Source organism: Cupressus sempervirens, chromosome 11 (assembly GCF_028749045.1).
Source record: "Cupressus sempervirens isolate cs-2001-9-10 chromosome 11, ASM2874904v1, whole genome shotgun sequence".
NCBI lineage: Eukaryota > Viridiplantae > Streptophyta > Pinopsida > Cupressales > Cupressaceae > Cupressus > Cupressus sempervirens.
Window position 1 is genome coordinate 451,764,615 of NC_143128.1, and position 21,537 is coordinate 451,786,151.

Below are 21,537 nucleotides of genomic sequence, written 5' to 3' on the forward strand. Positions count from 1 at the left end.
TCCCTAATATGTTAAGTTTGCCAAAAAAATTCATTCTCAATTTTTATTTAAAAAATAAGCTTTTAAGTTTTTATATTTTTTTGGGTATCTCCTGCAAACATCATCTTTAAATTTGTTGTTTGAAATTTGAGCAATTTTCTATTAAGGCTTTGTTTGGAGTTTTTTGCTTTAACAAAAATAAAATTTAAGGTTAAGCAATTTGATGTTTTTTTGGTTAATATTTGTCGCAGTGGGCATGATCTTCAGATGTGTGCAGACTTATATTATATGCAATAGGCTCATGGATGAAGAAACCTATTTTAGACAACCTGGCTTCAATGCATAGGAGAGGATAATGCATATATGGCAGTTGACAGCAATAATCCAGCCATACACAGACCTATTGATTCATCATAACTCAAACAATAAGGCTCTAAATGCATCCCTTTATCAAATTAATGGGTCTATTCATGGTTTCATATAATGATGACAAATTTGGCTCTACAAAAGACATAGTAGAAAACAAAACTTCGGCAAGAATAATATTTCAAGCAGATTAAGCTTGGCAAGTTGATCACATGCCCAGGGGGAATTAAAAAGTGTAAATCAAATATCCAAATGATAACAATTCATGAATGTTAAGACCCAAACAAAATATGAAAAAAAGATAAATAAAACTATTTTCATTTTGAAGGAAGACTACCATTAAAAAAATCCAGAACCCATAAGCAGATGCCATCATGGATGGGTGGCATTGTATGCAAGGAGAGAAGCCAAACTGGATTTAGCTATAAATATAAAGAAATAATGATATCTGAAAATAGTAGTATCACAGGCAGAAAGAAAAACATGTAGCCCTCTAGTTTTTTTAATGATTGAATAGCTAGATGCCACCTGTTACCTATATGTTTATAGGCACAGATAATTTGCACTGAGAAAAAAGATGGAAGAAATATCTATAATTCCATAAATAGGAAACAGTGCAATGGAATTATCCCAGTTGGTGAAACAAGAAACGAATTAAAAACAACAGAACAAACTCGATTTTTCAGGATGAACTTGGTAATATAGATGAACTAGAAAAGTAAATGCAACCTAAAAACATGGTTGTACCTAAGTGCCATTCTGATCTTCTTCAGCTTAATACATTGTTGAATAATGAACATAGGTTCCACAAAATCCTTGATAGAAAACTGGCAATCTGAAGCAATTGACAGATTACAACAATTAGATTCTAAAAAATTATAGCACCCAATGATTTACGATGATTTCAAATCACAGAAAAGAAAACATTATAGATTGCAATTTGCAATTCTCTAAGCTTCAGATGTGTAAAAGAAATCATAACATAACAAGCATTTTATTCAACACACCTCATGAGGCCATTAGTGTATGTTAATGCCTCATGAATCCAGTAGCATGCATAAGAAATTAAATTTTCCATACAGTTGAAACCTGCAACCCATTAATCAATGTGCAAAAAAATTCTATATTTTTCTAAACTGTAAATTGTCTAGCATGTATCAATTTCATTAATTTTGGTTTGAAACTTAATTAAGGAAGAAAGAATTCTACAACACCCTTCTAGTTTCGTTGAAGAGAAACTCATAAGTTTTGGATTTTGTATGTTCTGATAAAATTAGATAAGATAAGATAATACTATTAATGTCCAACAAAAGATCACAAAAGGGTCTATGGGACTAAGAGCTTGAAATGTCCCTCTTTATTAAACATCAATTAAACTCCCAAATACTGAACTGTGACAAATTGTCGAACACTTGGCATGCAATAAATTAATGTTCAACAAGGAATGAGTTCTTGATTTCTTTTTTATGAATTTCAGTAGTTACGGTGTGTTCAAAACATAATACAATTCATCACATGCAATTCAAAAGGGAGTAAAAATATATAGATATTTGCAATTGAACCAAAAAACAATCAACAGTGGAACCTGATTTATTTGGCAGTCTAAGACCATGTGCTGCTGGTTTAAACAAAGAAGTCCATGCGATGAAACAGGGACCATTCGTTGCAATTAAGTCCTTGGAAAGGATTAACACCAAACAGGGATGTTAATAGTCCCGACTGACAGTTCTGTGCGTGCAACAATTCGCGTTTCAGCGGATGATGAGTTGGGAAGTTCGGGAGCCAGTTATTGTTTTGCCAGCTTGAACACTTTGCAACCCGATCGCCTCCATGGATGTCTGGCCGATAGTTATTCAATCCTCTCACCAGTAATAATGGGACCCCCAAACCTTCATAACACTTGCGAATAAGATTGCGAATAAGATGGCGACCTCAGATCTGCGATTCTTTGTAATTTTTCTCCCCCGAAATAAGTGACGAGAATACCCTGAAAAATGGCGCCTTGATTCAGCGACGGCAGCACTCAAGTTGTGAAGGATAAATACCGCCTAAACAATGAATTCGATTTAATCTCTGGAGTCTTGCTTATCATTTCGAAAATCCCAATTAAATGCTGTAGACCTTGCTCAGATTAGCTTGTTCAGATATGTAGAATGCTGAATGAGTCTTCTAACTTCTTTGTCAGTCTAATCTCTTAAAAATCAATTTTCAAATTTATCCACCATGAAATGGCTGAACACCATCTCCAATGAGCAACCCTTCGGAAGGTATCCCACTTCCTCAGTTATGCAGATCTAAGGGAGTTTTTGTTCCCAAAGACCCAATGGAAATTTGCAGCCCAAACACTGCAACTTGCTCCAAAATGAATAGAATATGAATTCACAAAATCGCTCATCCAAATGGGTGCCTCCTCCCCTCTATTTATTCACTTTTTTAAGAAGTCACTGGGAGCTTCTAGAAACATCTTTTATAAAATCTTATTATAATGCACTTTATTATTAAATAACTTTATAAAATTAGATAAATAACTTTATTAAATTAAAAGTGCAATCTCAATTCAACATTAGAACATGTAGCACCCACTTACTGGATGTAGGATTAATTATAACTCTCCGAGAGCAAAATGCAATCATCTGGCAACAGGATGACTCTCTCTCCAAAATCATTTGCCTACATGAGTCAATGATAGGCAAATCTACTGTTGGAGTCATGTCACTAGAAAGGGGACATGACAGTCCACCCTTCTTGAAATTGCTTGTCCTCAAGCAATCTAAAAGCTGGATGCTGCAAAATTGTTTCATTTTCCTAAGTGGCATCTTCAACTGGTAGATCTCTCCATTTAACCAAATATTCTCTAATCACCCTTTTGCGGAGCTGCTTTTTCCTGCTATCCAAAATGAATTCCGGCACCAAGATCAATTTCCCTTCATCATCCAAGGGAGGTAATACCACAGAAGGTACCACATTCTGTCCCAACGCCTTTTTGAGGCGCAACACATGGAACACATTGTACACTTTGCTATCTGCTGGAAACTCAAGCTCATAAGCCAATTCCCCTATTCGCCTGGTGATCCTGAAAGACCCATAATACCTAGGCTTAAGCTTCTCTGACCCACTCTTTTTGAAAGTAGATTGTCGAAATGGCTGAAGCATGAGATAAACCATGTCACCAACCTCAAAGCTCCTCTCTGTCCTCTTTTGATCTACATACTGCTTATACTGATTTTGTGCCCGGGCTATGTTATCCCGGAGAGCATTAATAATGTCCTTATTCTCTTGAATCAAACCCCCGGCACGTGGAACCTGAACATCACCCATCAGCAAGTCAATAAAGCTCGGTGCATCATACCCATATAACGCTCGGAAAGGTGTCATCTGAATAGACATGTGAAAGGTGGTATTATAACAATATTCACATAAATAAATCCATCTCACCCATGCCTTCTGTTGATCAGCCACGTAATTCCTCAAGTAGCCTTCCACCCATTTGTTCACTATTTCTGTCTGTCCATCAGTCTGCGGGTGATAACTAGTACTGGGTGTGAGCTCAGTGCCACATAATCGAAACAGCTCCTACCAAAAATGACTCAAGAATCTACTATCTCTATCACTTACAACACTTCGGGGTATCCCATGTAACCTGAAAATTTCTCTGAAGAATACCTCAGCTACCTGTACTGCTGTGTAAGTAGTGGTGATGGGAAAGAAGTGAGCATACTTCGTCAGTCTATCCACCACCACATAAATGCAATCACGTCCCTGAGCCTTGGGCAAGCCTATAATGAAATCCATGGATATGCATTCCCACTTTTGATCCGGAATGGGAAGTGGCTGTAGGACTCCTGCTGGAAAGGTGTGCTCTTGTTTATTCTGTTGACAAACAGGACACTCACGAACATACTGTAACACATCTGTCTTGAGTCCTTTCCGTGTAAACCGTTCTCACACCTCTCTATATGTTTTAAAGTACCCAGGATGACCAGCTATAGGTGAATCATGAAGAGCCCTCATAATAGCCCACTTCACCTTGGATCCTGGGACTAAAAATATCCTGTTCTTGTAAATAATCAATTCATCCACAAGTGTATACCTGGTATCAACAATTGTCCCATCAACTATCCCAGATGCCCAAGAATCTCTAGCATACTCTGCAACAATCAAATGCTTCCAATCCTCAGAGATCTCAATCATCGCACTGAGATGTGGCCTGCGTGACAAGGCGTCTGCTACCACATTCTGAGTCCCTCTCACGTATGATATATCAAAGTCGTAAGCTTGCAGCTTACTCACCCATTTCTGTTGTCTATCATTGAGATCTCTCTGACCAAGGAAATGTCTCAAACTGTTGTGGTCGGTTTTAATACAAAACTTACCACCTACTAGATACTACCTGAATTTAGCCAATGCGTGCATGATAGCTAGCATCTCTTTATCGTAAATGTTGAATGATCTCTCTGGCCCACGGAGTTTCCTGCTCTCATATGCAATAGGGTGTTTGTCCTACATCAAAACAGCCCCAATACCATCTCCTGAGGCGTCACACTGGAGTTCAAATGGCTTCGAGAAATCAGGCAATGCTAATACTGGACATGAAGTCATGATCTCCTTAAATCTGTCAAAACAAGCCTGTGCCTTTGATGTCCAAACAAAGGCTCCCTTTTTAAGCAAATCTGTCATAGGAGCCGCATGTCGTGAATATCCACAAACAAATCTGCGATAGAAGCCACATAAACCAAGGAATCCTCTCAGCTGGGTCAAGTTCTCAGGAATAGGCCACTCCACTATAGCACGGATCTTATCAGGATCCATTCGTACTCCTTCTCTACTGGTAATATGACCTAAGTATAATAACTCGGTCATACCCAAATCACATTTGGACTCTTTGGCATACAAGGCCTCTGCCTGCAAGGTATTCAATACTGTCTCTCAATGCTCCATATGCTCATGCCATGTTCGACTGTATACCAAGATATCATCAAAGAAAACCAACACAAACTTCCTCAGCTAATGATGGAAGACCTTATTCATGGTGGACTAGAAAGTAGCTGGTGCATTGGTCAAACCGAATGGCATAACTACAAACTCAAAGTGCCAACAATGACATCTGAATGCAGTCTTCTCTATGTCCTATTCTCTGACTCTAATTTGGTGGTAACCGGATCTCAAATCAATCTTACTAAAGTAGCATGCCCCATGTAGTTCATCTATCAGCTCATCAATCCGCGGAATGGGATATCTATTCTTAATGGTTTTCTTATTCAACACCCTGTAATCTATGCACATCCGAAGGGAACCATCTTTCTTCTTTACCAAAACTACTGAAGAATCAAAAGGAGACTTACTAGGTCTAATGTGTCCCATTGCAAGAAGCTTCTTGATAGTTTTCTCTATTTCATCTTTGAGCCTCTTTGGATGCCTGTATGGAGTAATCATAACTGGTTTAGCACCCTCTTCTAATTCAATGATGTGCTCAATCCCCCTATCAAGTGGTGTACCAGGTGGAATATTGTTGATTACCTTGTTATACTTCTTTCTCAATATCTGGATGTCTGGGTGATATTCTGTCTTTTGTTGTTCCTCCTTTGTGGGCATGAGAGTACACATGGCTGCCCATTCAATATCATTATGCCTCACCAATCTTTCCAATTGCCTGAAAGAAATGGTTCGGATGTCACTATTCCTGATAGCTCTCAACACATGCTGCTTCCCATCTACCTCAAACTTGATCTCCATGTCCTTGAGTCTAAAAGTGACCTCACCCAATAAACGTAACCATGTCATACCCAGGACGATATCCAAGTCACCCATATTGACCACATGGTAATCTGCTTTGAACTCATAATTATTCAGGCGTAAAGGCATGTCTCTAACCATCCTGTTACACTTAAGAGTGTATGCAACCTGTACTCGGAGACCCTCAAACTCCTCTGTCTTAATACCATGACGCTCAACCAGACGTGCATCAATGAAGTTGTGCGTAGCACCTCTATCAACCAATGTGATCACCTTCTGTCCTGCTAGAACACCACGTAACCTAAAGGATCCCTCCTACTGAATACTAGACAAACACCCCTACTGTAAATGTAACTCAGGTTCCTCTTTTTGCTCTGAATCCCCTGTCTCTCCCTCAGGCTCTGTATCACTGTGATCATCCTCATGTGCTGTACTGTCAGAGTCTGATCCTTCGTAATATGCCCACATAACTCTATTGGCCTTTCCCTTAGGTCTCAAAGGACAATCATGGTCCCTATCATATGGGCCTTTGCAATAGAAGCATAGCTTCTTCCTACGCAGGTCGTTTAGTGCTTCTGCATCCAAGGGTGTAGTGGATTTTCCTTTGGTATCAACACTCTTCCCTTTATTCTTATAAAACTTCTTATTATCTCTGAAAGAAGTAGTACTCCTGGAAGTGAACCTGCTAGAAGGTGTTGTAAGCTCCATACTCCGTGTTTTCCTCATAGCCTCCTGAAGTGTTGGTGGGTCAAATGCCTTAATCCAACCCTTGAGGGGTTGAGACAATCCTTCTGTGAACAAGATAATCAACTGTCTCTCATACACATCATGCACCATAACTGACAACCTCAGAAATTCACTAATATAAACCTCTAAACTACCTGACTGTCTCAACTGTGCGAGGTCACGAAAATAGATCTCCGGATCCTTCCTATCAAAACGCTCAACCAATCTATCCACAAAGTCCTGGTAAGATGTCACCTGGTTGTGTTGCAACGTAACCATCCCGTGTGACCACCAATCATGAGTTGCGCCCTCCAAATGCAAGGTGGCGTATCTGATGGCATCTATCTCTGACATAGGCCTCAATGCTAGGAAAGTATCCAACTTATGAATCCATGCCTGTGTTGTCATCTGTCCACTACCATCGAAAGATGGTAAAGTGAGTTTACTAGCAGCTCGCTGCAACTCATTATCTTGACTTCCTCTAGGCCTCCTGTTCTGACGGCTACTCCTCATATGCTCTCTCCTCTGGTTCAGGTGACGATCAAAGTTCAGTAGCTCACGCACATGGGGTGGTAATGCCTGCCATTCTGCAGTAGCAGCTCTGAGATCATCCTGAAAATCCTCCGGCAAGTCATTTTCTTCTATCTCCTGAGCCTCCTCCCTAAGGAAAGTGGGACGAGTAGACCTATTTGCTGTCCATGATCTGTGCCTCGGAGCACCCTATGAGCCTGCCACACTTCTATTATCATGATCAGGCGTACCTCTACCATGTTCCTGAATCCTGGGCGGAACAACTCTCTCCATTATGGTAGTCAATGCTTGTAATGACTGGGCTATTTCTTGATGTCTGGTAGTCATGATTCTGTAGAACTCTCTGATCTCATCGTCATCAATTCTAGGTGGACTCCATGACTGTCTTTCACCCATATCTCTGAATTTCTGTTCGCCCTTAAGTGTTGCTCTTCTGCGTATATAATACCTGGGATAAGGTTGCATAAGATGTTTTACCCAACAGGATGGCAAGAACACCGCTCTAATACCATTGAAATGTCCCTCTTTATTAAAGATCAATTAAACTCCCAAATACTGAACTGTGACAAATTGTCGAACACTTGGCATGCAATAAATTAATGTTCAACAAGGAATGAGTTCTTGATTTCTTTTTTATGAATTTCAGTAGTTACGATGTGTTCAAAACATAATACAATTCATCACATGCAATTCAAAAAGGAGTAAAAATATATAGATATTTGCAATTGAACCAAAAAACAATCAACAGTGGAACTTGATTTATTTGGCAGTCTAAGACCATGTGCTGCTGGTTTAAACAAAGAAGTCCATGCGATGAAACAGGGACCATTCGTTGCAATTAAGTCCTTGGAAAGGATTAACACCAGACAGGGATGTTAATAGTCCCGACTCCCGACTGACAGTTCTGTGCATGCAACAATTCGCGTTTCAGCGGATGATGAGTTGGGAAGTTTAGGAGCCAATTATTGTTTTGCCGGCTTGAACACTTTGCAACCCGATTGCCTCCATGGATGTCTGGCCAATAGTTATTCAATCCTCTCACCAATAATAATGGGACCCCCAAACCTTCATAACACCTGCGAATAAGATGGCGACCTCAGATCTGCGATTCTTTGTAATTTTTCTCCCCCGAAATAAGTGACGAGAATACCCTGAAAAATGGCGCCTTGATTCAGCAACAGCAGCACTCAAGTTGTGAAGGATAAATACCACCTAAATAATGAATTTCGATTTAATCTCTGGAGTCTTGCTTATCATTTCGAAAATCCCAATTAAATGCTGCAGACCTTGCTCGGATTAGCTTGTTCAAATATGTAGAATGCTGAATGAGTCTTCTAACTTCTTTGTCAGTCTGATCTCTTAAAAATCAATTTTCAAATTTATCCACCATGAAATCGCTAAACACCATCTCCAATGAGCAACCCTTTGGAAGGTATCCCACTTCCTCAATTATGCAGATCTAAGGGAGTTTTCGTTCCCAAAGACCCAATGGAAATTTGCAGACCAAACACTGCAACTTGCTCCAAAATGAATAGAATATGAATTCACAAAATCGCCCGTCCAAATGGGTGCCTCCTCCCCTCTATTTATTCACTTTTTTAAGAAGTCATTGGGAGCTTCTAGAAACATCTTTTATAAAATCTTATTATAATGCACTTTATTATTAAATAACTTTATAAAATTAGATAAATAACTTTATTAAATTAAAAGTGCAATCTCAATTCAACATTAGAACATGTAGCCCCCACTTACTAGATGTAGGATTAATTATAACTCTCCGAGAGCAAAATGCAATCATCTGGCAACAGGATGACTCTCTCTCTCCAAAATCATTTTCCTACGAGAGTCAATGATAGGCAAATCTACTGTTGGAGTGATGTCGCTAGAAAGGGGACATGACAGAGCTTACAACAAGAGAGCTGACAGAAGCAGGAGCACCAAACGGTGTCCAAGTAAAAGCAAGAAGAGAAGTGTCAATACAAGGACTAGGGGTCCTTCCTCGGCATTAAGAAATAGGTCACACAAGGATATAAGTACGAGTGATCAAGAGCCCTGGATTGTCTCTGAGAGCCACTGGAGGAGTGTCGTTCCCGGGAAAAACTATTGCGGGGTCTCACAAACCTGGAGTGACCGATGGTTGTAGTAATAGACGGCATTTTCACACCCCATAGCGGAGACAAAGATGAGAAAAAGGCATCGATGAGCTTATCAGAGGTATGACAATGAGGAAGTAGTGACTACAAAGCACTATCGTGAAGTAGGGTGGCCTCCTAAAGGTAAAGTGCAAGACACCGCTGATCAATGTAACTGAAGAATCCTAAAAGAGAGAAACAATCTTGGAATAGGCAATAAAATCTCCCTCTGATCTCATAATAGATAGGGCAACGGAAATTAAAATGAGTCTCTATCTCGACGTCCGCTAAAGTACACATCCGACAGATCCGGTCATCTCTATGCATATGATGGCCAGTTTGGGCCCAAAGACGGTGAGAACCAACTCTGAAGGAGCCCAGAAAGATATGCAGGGCATGACACCAATGTCGAGATAAGTAGCCGAACAAGATAGGCTCTTCACAAACTATGCTTACAAGACAATAATTGAATTCTTTTATTTTTGGAGAAAAATATTGTGCCTAAATAGCAAACCCTTTTTGGCATCTAATATAGGGTATTGCTGATGTGAATTTTATGCACATTCAACATAGAATAAATATCGAAGGTACTCTATCCTCTCTTGAACAAAATCTTGAATGTAATAAACTATGTGATCACAAAGTTGACTCCAACATTCCAAATGTAGAAAATTTTGTTGTTTGGGATAGACTTTGGCTTGATGTAGGTTGGTAACCCAAGGGGGATTTAAGTAATTGTTCTAGGATTTTTACTCAATTCCATGTTTTGCCAACTTCTTTCAACACTTTTAATTCCAATGATATTTCTTTGAGTTCTTTGGACGGGCTTCTATGAAAACATTTGAATATAAAAATGTGAAAGAGAAAGATAATTCTAACCCTAAACTTGAGAAGCACACGATCATACTGAGAGGGGGGGTAAATTAGTATAATCAAAACTTTGCCAATTTAAAACTTTTATTCAAACAATAACTTTAATAACTTTAAATGTTGGAATCAACAATTATGCACATGAACACAATAAAACAATATTTACGTGGAAACCCAATGCAGGAGAAAACCACAGCAAATAAATGCTTTCTTATATAAATTATTCTTCTAAAAATGTTTTGTCGGCTCCAACCTACTAGAGGCTCCAACCCATATGTTTTAAGAATAGAAGCTCCTACCAATCATGAGATGAAACATATCAAGAGTAATATTCATTTGGTGTCTACATTCCTTCTGGCTTCCCTAGAACCAGAGTTTGTTCTAGGATGTGCAAAGCAATTTAGTCCAAAGTCTAAAACAATTAAGGATGCAGATGTTAATTTCATTATTAGCCTTGACCCTCAGGTTATTGAACAAATTTTTAAAGTACCATAGAGTGCAGAATGTGTAGATTTGACAAAGGAAGCATCTTTGGAAATATGGAATAAAAACAAGGGAACTTATCAGAAATATGTTAATTTATATTGGCTGGATTCCAAGCGAAACAATTTCTCAAGATGGCCTAAAACCATTCACAGATCCAATTTTAATCTAGAATATAAAGACTTGATTACCCTCCTCAACAGAATATGCAGTCTCAACGATTCCAATGATTTTGAACCATGGATGTACTAAGTTTATTTTTCGGATCATTAATAATAAAGAAAATCTTTTGGGAAGAGCTTATCAGCACTGCACTTTCTGAGCAGCTAATCAATGTAGAGACTTCAGCACCATTCTACATTAATTCCTATCTTGTTTACATCATTGCTGCTATGGGGTCTTTTTCAAGAGTTTCAACCAAAGGAGATTGTCTTCAAATTCCAGTCTGGGAGTATTATGCTCAAATTACCTTGACAAATAGTAAATATCACTATACGAGAGTTCAAGATGCATTTTTTGGACTTTTTTGTGCTTATTGGATAAATAGTTCCCTGTCAAAAGGGTATATGATGAGGCCTGGGATAAGGTTAATCAATATGGTAGCATATTTATTCAATTTCCAACCTTTACTTATTCGAGAGTAGGGTACTTCAAAGGAGAACCATATACCTTACCTAGGTGTGCTACCAACAAAATCATTCTAATGGAGTTGGCCAGATAGCTCATGGAGGTACAGTTTGATCAAAACTCTCTGCATAGGCTAGGTTTTGGTATCACCTTCGCCAAGCCTCTAGTAATTGGTCATTACACGATCAGTTCAGTCTACAAAGCTAAGGCCGTGGAAGCAGAACTTCAGTTGATGACATTGAAGAAGTCCAAAGCCAGCTATGACTTTGATTACCGAGGGATGAATTCAAGAATTAAGAGAGCATTCACTCATGTTCATCGTATAGAAGACATTTGGATTGATATGCAGAGAAAGATGGATATTATGAAGATGGACTACTGCAGGCTAACATTGCAACAGATTATTGATCTTAATATGCTTGAAATTTCATCTGATCTTCAAGTTGAAGATGATCGTAATATTCTTGATCCAGAATATCATCAAGCTAGTTTTGATAAACGATACCCTTTTCCCATACAATGGCAGCAAAAGGAAGGTACTTATCCTTGATCAATTTCTTGGGAAACACCAATAAATGATTGAAGATCAAAGGTCTCAAAAGGGTGAATCCCAAGATGAGGGTAGATTGTGGAAGTCTTGGTCCACTTGAAAGGAAGTCACAATTAGAGGTTGTCGGTAAAGGTGGTGCATCTTCCTCCGATATAAAGAAATCCCTCAAGTTCAAATTGAAAGGTGGAAATGGATTTAAATCATCTCAGACACCTAAACAAGCTCAAGAATAAGGAGAATCCAATGAAGAACTTGATAAAGAAGACGAAGAAGAAGGAGAAGTCATGATCATATCTCCTCCACGGCCTACGCAAACTCAAGGACCATCTATGCAAGGAGCACCTTTCCTAGGTGTAATAGATGATGATGTAGATTCATTCTCCACTATCTTCACACCTTCTATCCTGACATCAGAAGTAAATACATTGGCACTTCATTTATCTTCAGCAACTCCTCCCATTTTAACAACTAACCAATGTGAAAATTTGGGGAATGTGTTTGAGGATTTTCCAACCCTTAGAAAAGGTCAAGTTTCCCAACTTGATACTTCCATGACTGGGTTTGAGTTGTTTATGATAGAATCTTCCTATCATGTACCCGTGAATTCAGCTGTGCAAACTGAGTCATGCTCAGTCACAACAAAGATACAATCAAGATCAATGCCTATGGTCACCACTGCACATGTTTCTATGGATGAAAGTTTCAGTTTGCCTACATGGTTGAGAAAGATTCGATGAAGAGAAGAAAGGTTGTGGTACCCCCAGATAATCTTCCTGTTAAGAAAACTAAGTCTAAATCTTTGAAAGATACATTGTTTCTAAGATCGTAGTTGATTCTAAAAAGACTAAGCTTGTAGAAGTTGTTGAGTCATTGGTGGACAAACCAGTTGAAGAACTTAACCATTTTGATTACAAGTTCACCAAAGTTGAAATTGGAAAGCAATCACGACTGGGTTGTTTACAAGATGCTTAGAATGCACTCGCCAATGTATCGAAGAGTAGTCATGAATTATGGAAGAAGAAAAATTAGCTCAAACAAGAGGTTGCTCGCTTAAATGAGGTCACTTGACAACAATCCTCACAACATGCAATTGTTGCATCCCAGACGCCTAGAGAAAAGAGGATAGTAGAAGCCGCAAAGTCTTGGTTTGAGGAAGTTGTTTCTAAAGGAGTACAGGGTATTGTAGATATGGTCAAAGTCCTTGGACGTATCAAAGGTATGGAAGAAATGCTACATGAATTGATTGCATCTTTGAGTCAAGAAGCTAATACTCTGAAAGAAATTCAAAATGATTGGGATAAGATCGCAGATTTGATTTGGACGGCATGGTCACATGTGACATTGTTCCATCTTATGAAATGTTCTACAAATGCCACGGACTCATGGGTTATAAAGAAGAGACACTAAGAAAACTTGTAACAAAGTTGCAAGCAATCTTAGAAGATTGTCAAGCAATCGAAACTGGAATCTCATGCGACTTGGAACAAATGGGATGTCAAGTTCTTGATGAACATGATAACTTGGTTGCAATTGAAGAAATGACTTCAGAATATACAATCAGGGTCAATACTGATTTAGATTTTGAAGATTTACATGTGTAATGACATGTAATCCAATAATTTCTCTTGTTAGTTAGACAAAGTCAAAGTTGGTTGAGTTGCTCCCACTTTTTCCTTCTTTTTCTCAACTCTTTTGCCTATATAAAGGAGTGCCCCCTCATTGTAAAAATCATCTTTTACTTTATTTAAGAGAGCTTTGGAGATATTGTGCAAGCATAACTTTGATTGTGTAGTGCTAAGAAAAGTGATTACAAAGAAACAGTTGAAGTTGAATCTTGATTGAGTGCAATAGTTACTTGTGCAAGTTGGAAGCTTTAACTGTGATTTGCATTTGTTACCTTTGATTCATGTGTTTTTTGCATTTTTTATAATTGAGTATAAAGAGTTAGGAAGCAATTAGAGCTGAAGCTTTGACTAGGAGTGGTTGTGGAGATATATAAACTAGGAGCTTTGAATGTAGATTTTATCTCTTTCTTAATTCACAAAATAGTTAAAATTCTTTACTTCTAGAAGTCTTTGTCCCAATAGTAAAGTTCATTCTTATAGCATAGATTAAGACCGAACTTAGAGCCAAATTGGTACTCTTTTAACTAGCCTTTGATTTAGTGTTGGTTTATCAACATCACCGTTTACAACTTTAAATAAAAGTATAGTTTGAGGTTTCATTTTGCCAATTACTCACTCCACGAGTAAGTGGATTCTTTCCTAAAAGCTAAGAGGAAAGAATATTGGTAATACCCTTTCAAATCTCTCAACTTCTTGCTTACCTTGAGTTGATCCAAGGAACGGTGAGAAGGGGGAGCCTTCCCTTTAAGGTAGGAGAGACTTTGTCTCACATGTCGTAGCTGGTCTACCTATTTTGTGACTAGATTTTATCCAAAACCGTCAGTTGCAAAATATCCACCCAACACAATGTCGATGATTCACATTGCCATTATAGTTGAGCAAGAGCCAGCAGGGCTCATTACAGTTGTATCAGAGTAGTTTACTACAAGACTACAAAGAACTAGGTTCATTTATGGCACAAACATATATACCAAGGGTACATTATACTCACAGGGGTAGAACTTTGCCACAAGGTGAACGCGAATAGGAGATATAGTTTGGCACTATGGTGACACAAATGTTGCTAGTTTAGGTAATGATATAGATGGAGAGGTGATGTAGGAGCATCTGTAAGGTCCCCAATTTTTTATAAAATATTTTATTTAGGTTAATTAATTAAATGGTCCTAAAAAATAAATAATATCACAAGAACTAATTTAATTAATTGATTTAATTAATAAAGGGGCCCAATTTTAATTTAATTATCAATTGATATTTGTTGTGTCGACATTCTTTGTAAACCCTCAAGAGTTTTCTTTGAAAGGGTATTTATGTGCGGCTACGAATTCCAATCAGAGTTCAGTATTATTCATCATTTCGGAAGTGAAAGATCTTCCCTACTTGACTATTCCGGTTTCGATGGGATTCAACCCTCACCCTATTTTGTATTCGTATTACTTTGCTTCGGATCTAGCACATTTGGAGCATCATCTTTATCTGTAAATATAATTGGTAAATATCTATGTTCAGCATCTTTTCTTGTCTGGCATAGATCTTGCACAATTGGTGTTCTAATATCATCTTATCTGGCACACAACATGGAATTCGCCCATTCATAAATAGCACCAACTACACAACTTACAAATCTGATAACTTTCCAAGTACGAACATGAACGACAATCTACCAACACCACTGTATGGCATCCCTGCTGCCCCATATCCCCTTCGGATCAAGTTCTTTGGGTCAAGTTCTCCTTCAGGTCGAGTTTCCCTTTGGATTGAGGTCTCCTTTGTACCGAGTTTCCCTTCGGATCAAGAGTTCCCTTCTGATCGAGTTCTCCTTCAGGTCGAGATCCCCTTCGGACCGTGTTTCCCTCAGATCAAGATTTCCCTTCAGATCCAGTTCTCCTTCAGGTTGAGATCCCCTTTGGACCAAGTTTCCCTTCGGATCAAGTTCTCCTTCGGGTCGAGTTCTCCTTCGGGTCAAGTTTCCCTTCGGATCAACATCTCCTTCGGACTATGTTTCCCTTCGGATCAAGATTCCCCTTCTGATCGAGTTCTCCTTCAAGTCGAGATCCCCTTTGGATTGAGATCGCCTTCAGACTAAGATTGCCTTCGGACAGAGATTGCTTACGGCCAAGATCATCTTGGGAACATTACAGTAGTATCAAAGCTGGTGATTCTACCAACCTGTTGGGAGAATTGAGAGTTTAGTCTAGGATCACACTATGGCACCCAACAATGCCATATGGTCTCCAACCAATTGAAAGGCACATCTATTGGTCGAATAATCCGAGAACACTTTTGCATGCAAATTGATGGATGGTAACATTCAAGATGACAGTTACAAGGTAGTTGATAACACCATCTACTACAAAGACAGAATTTATTTGGTACTTGAGTCTAAGATAAAGGAAAGGATTTGGAAGAAGACACTTGCACAAATATCGCTGAACCAACACTCGATCAACCTGATGAAAATGTGAGTTCTACCAGTGACCTTCAAATAAGCATACTCTACCAGTAGTTGTTCAACTTCCTAGTGATGCGGACTTGATCAAAGATTATTTGTAGAAGAAAACTTTAGAGTTGGTTGAATATGGAGTTTACCCTTTGGCTGGGCATGAGGCATACATGATTGCCACCTCTTTCTGTGAGGGGCATCCTTATGGAAACTATATGTTGTACCTGAGCTATGAGATTCCTAAAAAAAATTATGAGCATGATGATATAAAGGCTATGGATTTGGTCATCGAGGTGTCTCAATGGTATCCTAATGACTTCGGGCATGGCAATGTTTATATCAGAGCTGCGCAACAAAAGCTTGATGGACATTTACTTTTCTTAGCTACGTCCAAGTACATGTACGTGATCATGATGCAGCATGAAGGCTTAAGTAGATACAATTATCCACGCTTGGTTTGGGACCCTGGAGTTGCAATGGCAAATCGTTTGATGATCAATTGCTTGAGGGCAAGCAATCTTTGGGCGGCGAGGACTTGTATTGTCCCCAATTTTTAATAAAATATTTTAATTAAGTTAATTAATTAAATGGTCCTAAAATTAAATAATATTACAAGGACTTATTCAATTAATAAAGGGGCCCAATTTTTATTAATTAAATGTTGGTTTTTGTCGTTTTGACATTCTTTGTAAACCCTTGGGAGTTTTCTCCGAAGAGCTAGTTTTGTGCTACATGTAGGAAGTTGTTAGTATGTGATTTAGATTATTTCTTTGTATTGCGAATTCCAGTTGGAGTTCAATATTATTCGACATTTCAAAAGTGAAAGATCTTCTCTTCTTGGCTATTCTAGTTTCGGTGGGATTCAACCCTCACCCTATTCCATCTTTGTATTACTTTGCTTATGGTTTGGCACATCTAGAGCACAATCTTTGTCTACAAATATAATTGGTGAATATCTATGTCCAACATCTTTTTTTGTCTGGCATATATCTTGTGCAATTGGTGTTCTAATATCATCTAATTTGACACAAAACATTGGAATTCGCTCGTTCATAAATAGCACCAACTGCATGACTTCAAATTTGATAACTTTCCAAATACGAACACGAACGACAATCTACCAACACCACCGTACAATGTTCCTACTGCACTGTATCCCCTTCGAATCAAGTTCCCCTCGGATCGAATTCTCCTTCGGGTTGAGTTTCCCTTCGGATCGAGATCTCTTTCGGACCGATTTTCCCTTCGGATTGAGATTTCCCTTCGGATCAAGTTATCCTTCGAGTCAAGATTTCCCTTCGGATCAAGTTATCCTTCGGGTCAAGATCCCCTTAACACCGAGTTTCCCTTTGGATTGAGATTCCCTTGGACCAAGTTCTTCTTCGGATCGAGTGCTCCTTAGGGTCAAGTTTCCCTTTGGATCGCAATTTCCTTCGGACCGAGTTTCCCTTCGAATCAAGATTACCCTTCAGATCAATTCTCCTTCGAGTCAAGATCCCCTTTAGATCGTGTTTCACTTTGAATCAAAATCCCCTTCAAACTGAGATTGCCTTTGGACAAACCGCCTACAGCCTAATGGAGCCCTGAATTTTTGCAAAAACTTAGGGCATTCAGTTGTGAAATAATGTTGGAAATTCATTTTATGATAATAATGAAGTTGGTTCATCTCAAACAAAAGGTTTAAAGACTCACACAATGCAAATGGCCTTGCTCTGTGTAATCAATTGAACAAAAGGCATATCTCTTGTTTGTATAATTTGCTCTACCAAATATCTTGTTTTAAAGTGACAATGGAAGAATAAGTAATTATTTAATAGACCAAGTAAATGGATTTGAAAAGGGCGCTTATCCAAGCCACTAGAGTTGCAGGTTCATTTCCCAATGAATGAGTGACATTGAGCCATGAAAGTAAAAGCATCATATAGCACCATCCTGTACATATTTGATATCAAACAACCACTTGTGCAAAGAGATATGATGATCATACCCAATGAGTAACAAACATACTGAAAGTATAAACAGAAATCATCTACATTTTTATATACAAATAAAATGCATTGTGATAGAATTACTGTTTTGTTGGATAGTGTATTAGGCATGTGCATGCACTTTTGGAAATCATCATTTGTGCGCATTAATTATGAAGTCCACTTTGCAAAATGATTAATGATTCATTACCATTACATGTAGGTTCCAGAATTCTATGTGATTATCCAACATTTTAGTCAATATTTGTGTATGAAGAAGATGTCTTGAAAACTTAAAATCGCCATGACAGGATGACAAATTTTGGAGGTCAATCAGATAAAGTTTTGAGCGCACTCTATATCTCATAAAATTCTACAATGAACATTATGTTTGTTATTATTTGAAAATTCTATTGTTCCAGGTAAATCTGCCCTTTGCTTGGATGGCTTAGTAATTACTACAGTAACATGAGAACCCCCTCGTTGTTGCCACACATGCCTTAGGCCCTCTTCCATCTATTAACTAGGTGCTGGGATTTGAGCGTGTTCAATAAAGAATGCGGATGTTGGATACCAATGTTTGGTGCTACCAAAGAAAGTAAGTCAGAGAATGAGAATCTTTGGATGGACAAGGCATGATCATGAATAAGTTTGATGAGTGCACATGGAAATATTTATAGATGAATCTATTGTTTATCATCAAAATTGAAAGGACTTTCGGCAATAGAGAGATGATGACTTGAATATGGTAAAGGACATGCTTCTACAGAGTATTTTGGACCACATTCGAACTATATTCAAAGTCATGATGAATATAGAAAAGGACAAAGGCTGCCGAGATTAAGGCATGGTAACAAGTTGCCTTAATAATGGTCAACTCTATATTGTGTTGAGACATCAGCATATAAAATATTGTTGAATGATGATGATAAGATATGGTGAAGAAGTATCGTCAAAACAAACAACTTGCTCGTAAATTGCTGATAAAATGCCAAATATATATAATACACTCTATTCATGGCACCTTCATTGCTGTTTTGGAAATCCATAGTAAATCCTTGATGAACTACGGCAAATACATGATATTCAAGTCTTTACAAGTTGTCGAAGAGAAAAAATCATGGCAATATAGGAAAAGACCAACATCATATTCAATTCATCATCAATGTGAAAGACTTGTCATTCTCAGCAAGCGTTGATAGCGATGGTCTACAACACTAGCAGATTGGACCAAGTCAGCATATGGAAACAATTTGTGGAAGCCACGCAAGTAGCCAGTTCAACTTTACAAACAACAGAAGCATCCTGATAAGTGCCAAAATCGAATTTGCACTACACCTATGATGATGCATAACATTCACGATGCCTTTGACGAAAAGATAACAAATTACAAAGAATTGATAAGTATGATTTCCTAGAGCCCGCATAAAATAATGTCAAACAACATTTAGTAGTCAGTATTGTCCTCAATAAAATATAAAAGTCCCAACAAAATAAGGAACAAGTGAATAAATTAATTAAGCCATAAACAGCAGTCAGAGAGTGCAATTATAAACCAAAATATTATTAAGGATATATGGCAGCATCCAATTTGTATAGGTGAGTCAATATGGGAACGATGAAAGTAGGTTTAAGAAAATAACAAGTTGCAAGTTTTGTTTACATTAGTTAAGAAATGACGTGACTTCTAATTTTGAAAGGTTATGTAATTTAATCTTATATAAAGGATGATTCGTTTTGTAAGAAACAACACATATTCGGAGAAGCATTTATAAAAGAGATATGTTTTTGTAAGGAGGAATAAGGAGCTTAAAGATGACTTTGTAATATAAATTTATTTATTATATTTTAATGATAAATAAATGTCTTTTTTGCTTTTTGTTTATTTAAAAGGCATGGAGATTTAAACTACAGTTGATTTGTCCTTTATAATCATCTTTAAAAATTCAGTAAACAATTTAAAACGTTAGATAAGTGGACACAATCATTTAGCATCTTAAAATATCAAATTGTTTCCGTATCTGTCCAATTTGTCTCCCTACCATAGGAGTTAAAGTTCAATCTGGACTAATTTAAGATTGCATTTTTATTTGATCTGCCGCATCTTGATTAGTTAATACTTAATTGTTGACAACATTAGTGCATAGAACTTTATATAGTTGTACATGAAAATCTTCATTGTAGTTGACTCTGTTTCCCGAATAAGCAAAGGCATTGGTTATTTGAATCATTGAAATATTATTGGATTTATATTTGAAGTCAGAAAATCTATATTTTCCTTCTTACAAGCATCAAATCCATTATTGACAAATATTATACAAAACATTCAATCAATTCAAACATTCAACATTCAGCATTCAACTTGTAATTGATCGAGTTCAAGGAGTTTGAAAACTGAAGAACTCACCAAAGCTTAAATTCACTATAGAAAAGCCTTGAACCAAGCAGCCAGCGTTTGAGGTGAAGGTCTACCCGCCTAGGTGTAGCAGAGCCTAAAGTGCAAGGGAATCAAGGTGATTCTCGTCTGTTCACCAAAACTGATTGTGTAATCCTGTCAGAGAAGTGGCAAGCTCTTGGATTACCAATCTATGGTTTTGGGAACCAACATGGCCAAGATCATCTTGGGAACATTACAGCATCTTGGGTACTTTGGCATTCTTGCATCAACCAAAAAGATTTCCTTTTATTGCTCCTTTTTTCTATTTGAGGAATGGTCATTGTTGTTAATGTTTTCTCTTTTTGCACAGTTAGTTCCTTAATGTGGACCTATCATGGATCCTCTACCTAAACTTGCTGAAACTAATTCCATCATTTGTGGAAGTTATCCTTCTCTTTGTTCAAGGCATGCTTATTTCCTAGTTGCTCGAGTAACGTGCAAGTTTGGCTTCGATGAGGTTTTGTTTGGCATCAAGGCTTTCCATGACCTTGGGAATCTCTTCGCGGATCAAGTGTGAACCTATCCTTGTCCCTACGGAAGTTAAACTGCTAAATTTTAAGGTCTCTGATTTCTCCTTTGGGGCAAGACCTATATTTTGAATAAACTGCCTGACAAGCCAACTTGTGATCTTGTTGGCAATGTAATTAGAATTCTAGGATTAGGAAAGTACAATGAAGTTAGAAGGAAATTACTAAGTTTTGGCTTTGTAAGACCGAGCTCTTAAGCTCGCAGATTGTATTTTGAATGTATATGGCTGCAACTAGGTAGGCTTTATGCCTCGCATGTTGAATGAAGATTCTTTGATCATATTTGCATTGATCTCTCTATATTTTCTTGTGGTTTCTCCTATATTGGTTGGCTTCCGTGTATAACTCTAGCGAGGGTAGTTTGGAGTTGACTTTTGGCCTCTCCAGCCTTGCATATAAAGGTTGAGGATATGTTCAAAGATATTGCAGACGGACAACATCAGTTGGTAGCTGGTCAACGCCAGGTTGTTGATGTACTATAGCAGCTCTGTGACACACTACAATGCATCTGGTTACCTAGAGGTCACAGCAAATATAGGGG

At 38.0% G+C, this 21,537-nt stretch overlaps 1 protein-coding gene across 4 annotated transcripts in view; it reads right to left on the bottom strand.

The window, feature by feature from the left end:
• LOC149530352 (Tetratricopeptide repeat (TPR)-like superfamily protein) overlaps positions 1-21,537 on the bottom strand; it is a 287,943-nt gene that overhangs the window by 250,858 nt on the left and 15,548 nt on the right. For all 4 annotated transcript variants that reach the window (XM_089811938.1, XM_089811941.1, XM_089811939.1 and 1 more), the window contains exon 2: positions 1,093-1,180. In XM_089811938.1, the coding sequence (XP_089668064.1) occupies positions 1,093-1,180 (88 nt within the window). The remainder of the gene's footprint in view (positions 1-1,092; positions 1,181-21,537) is intronic.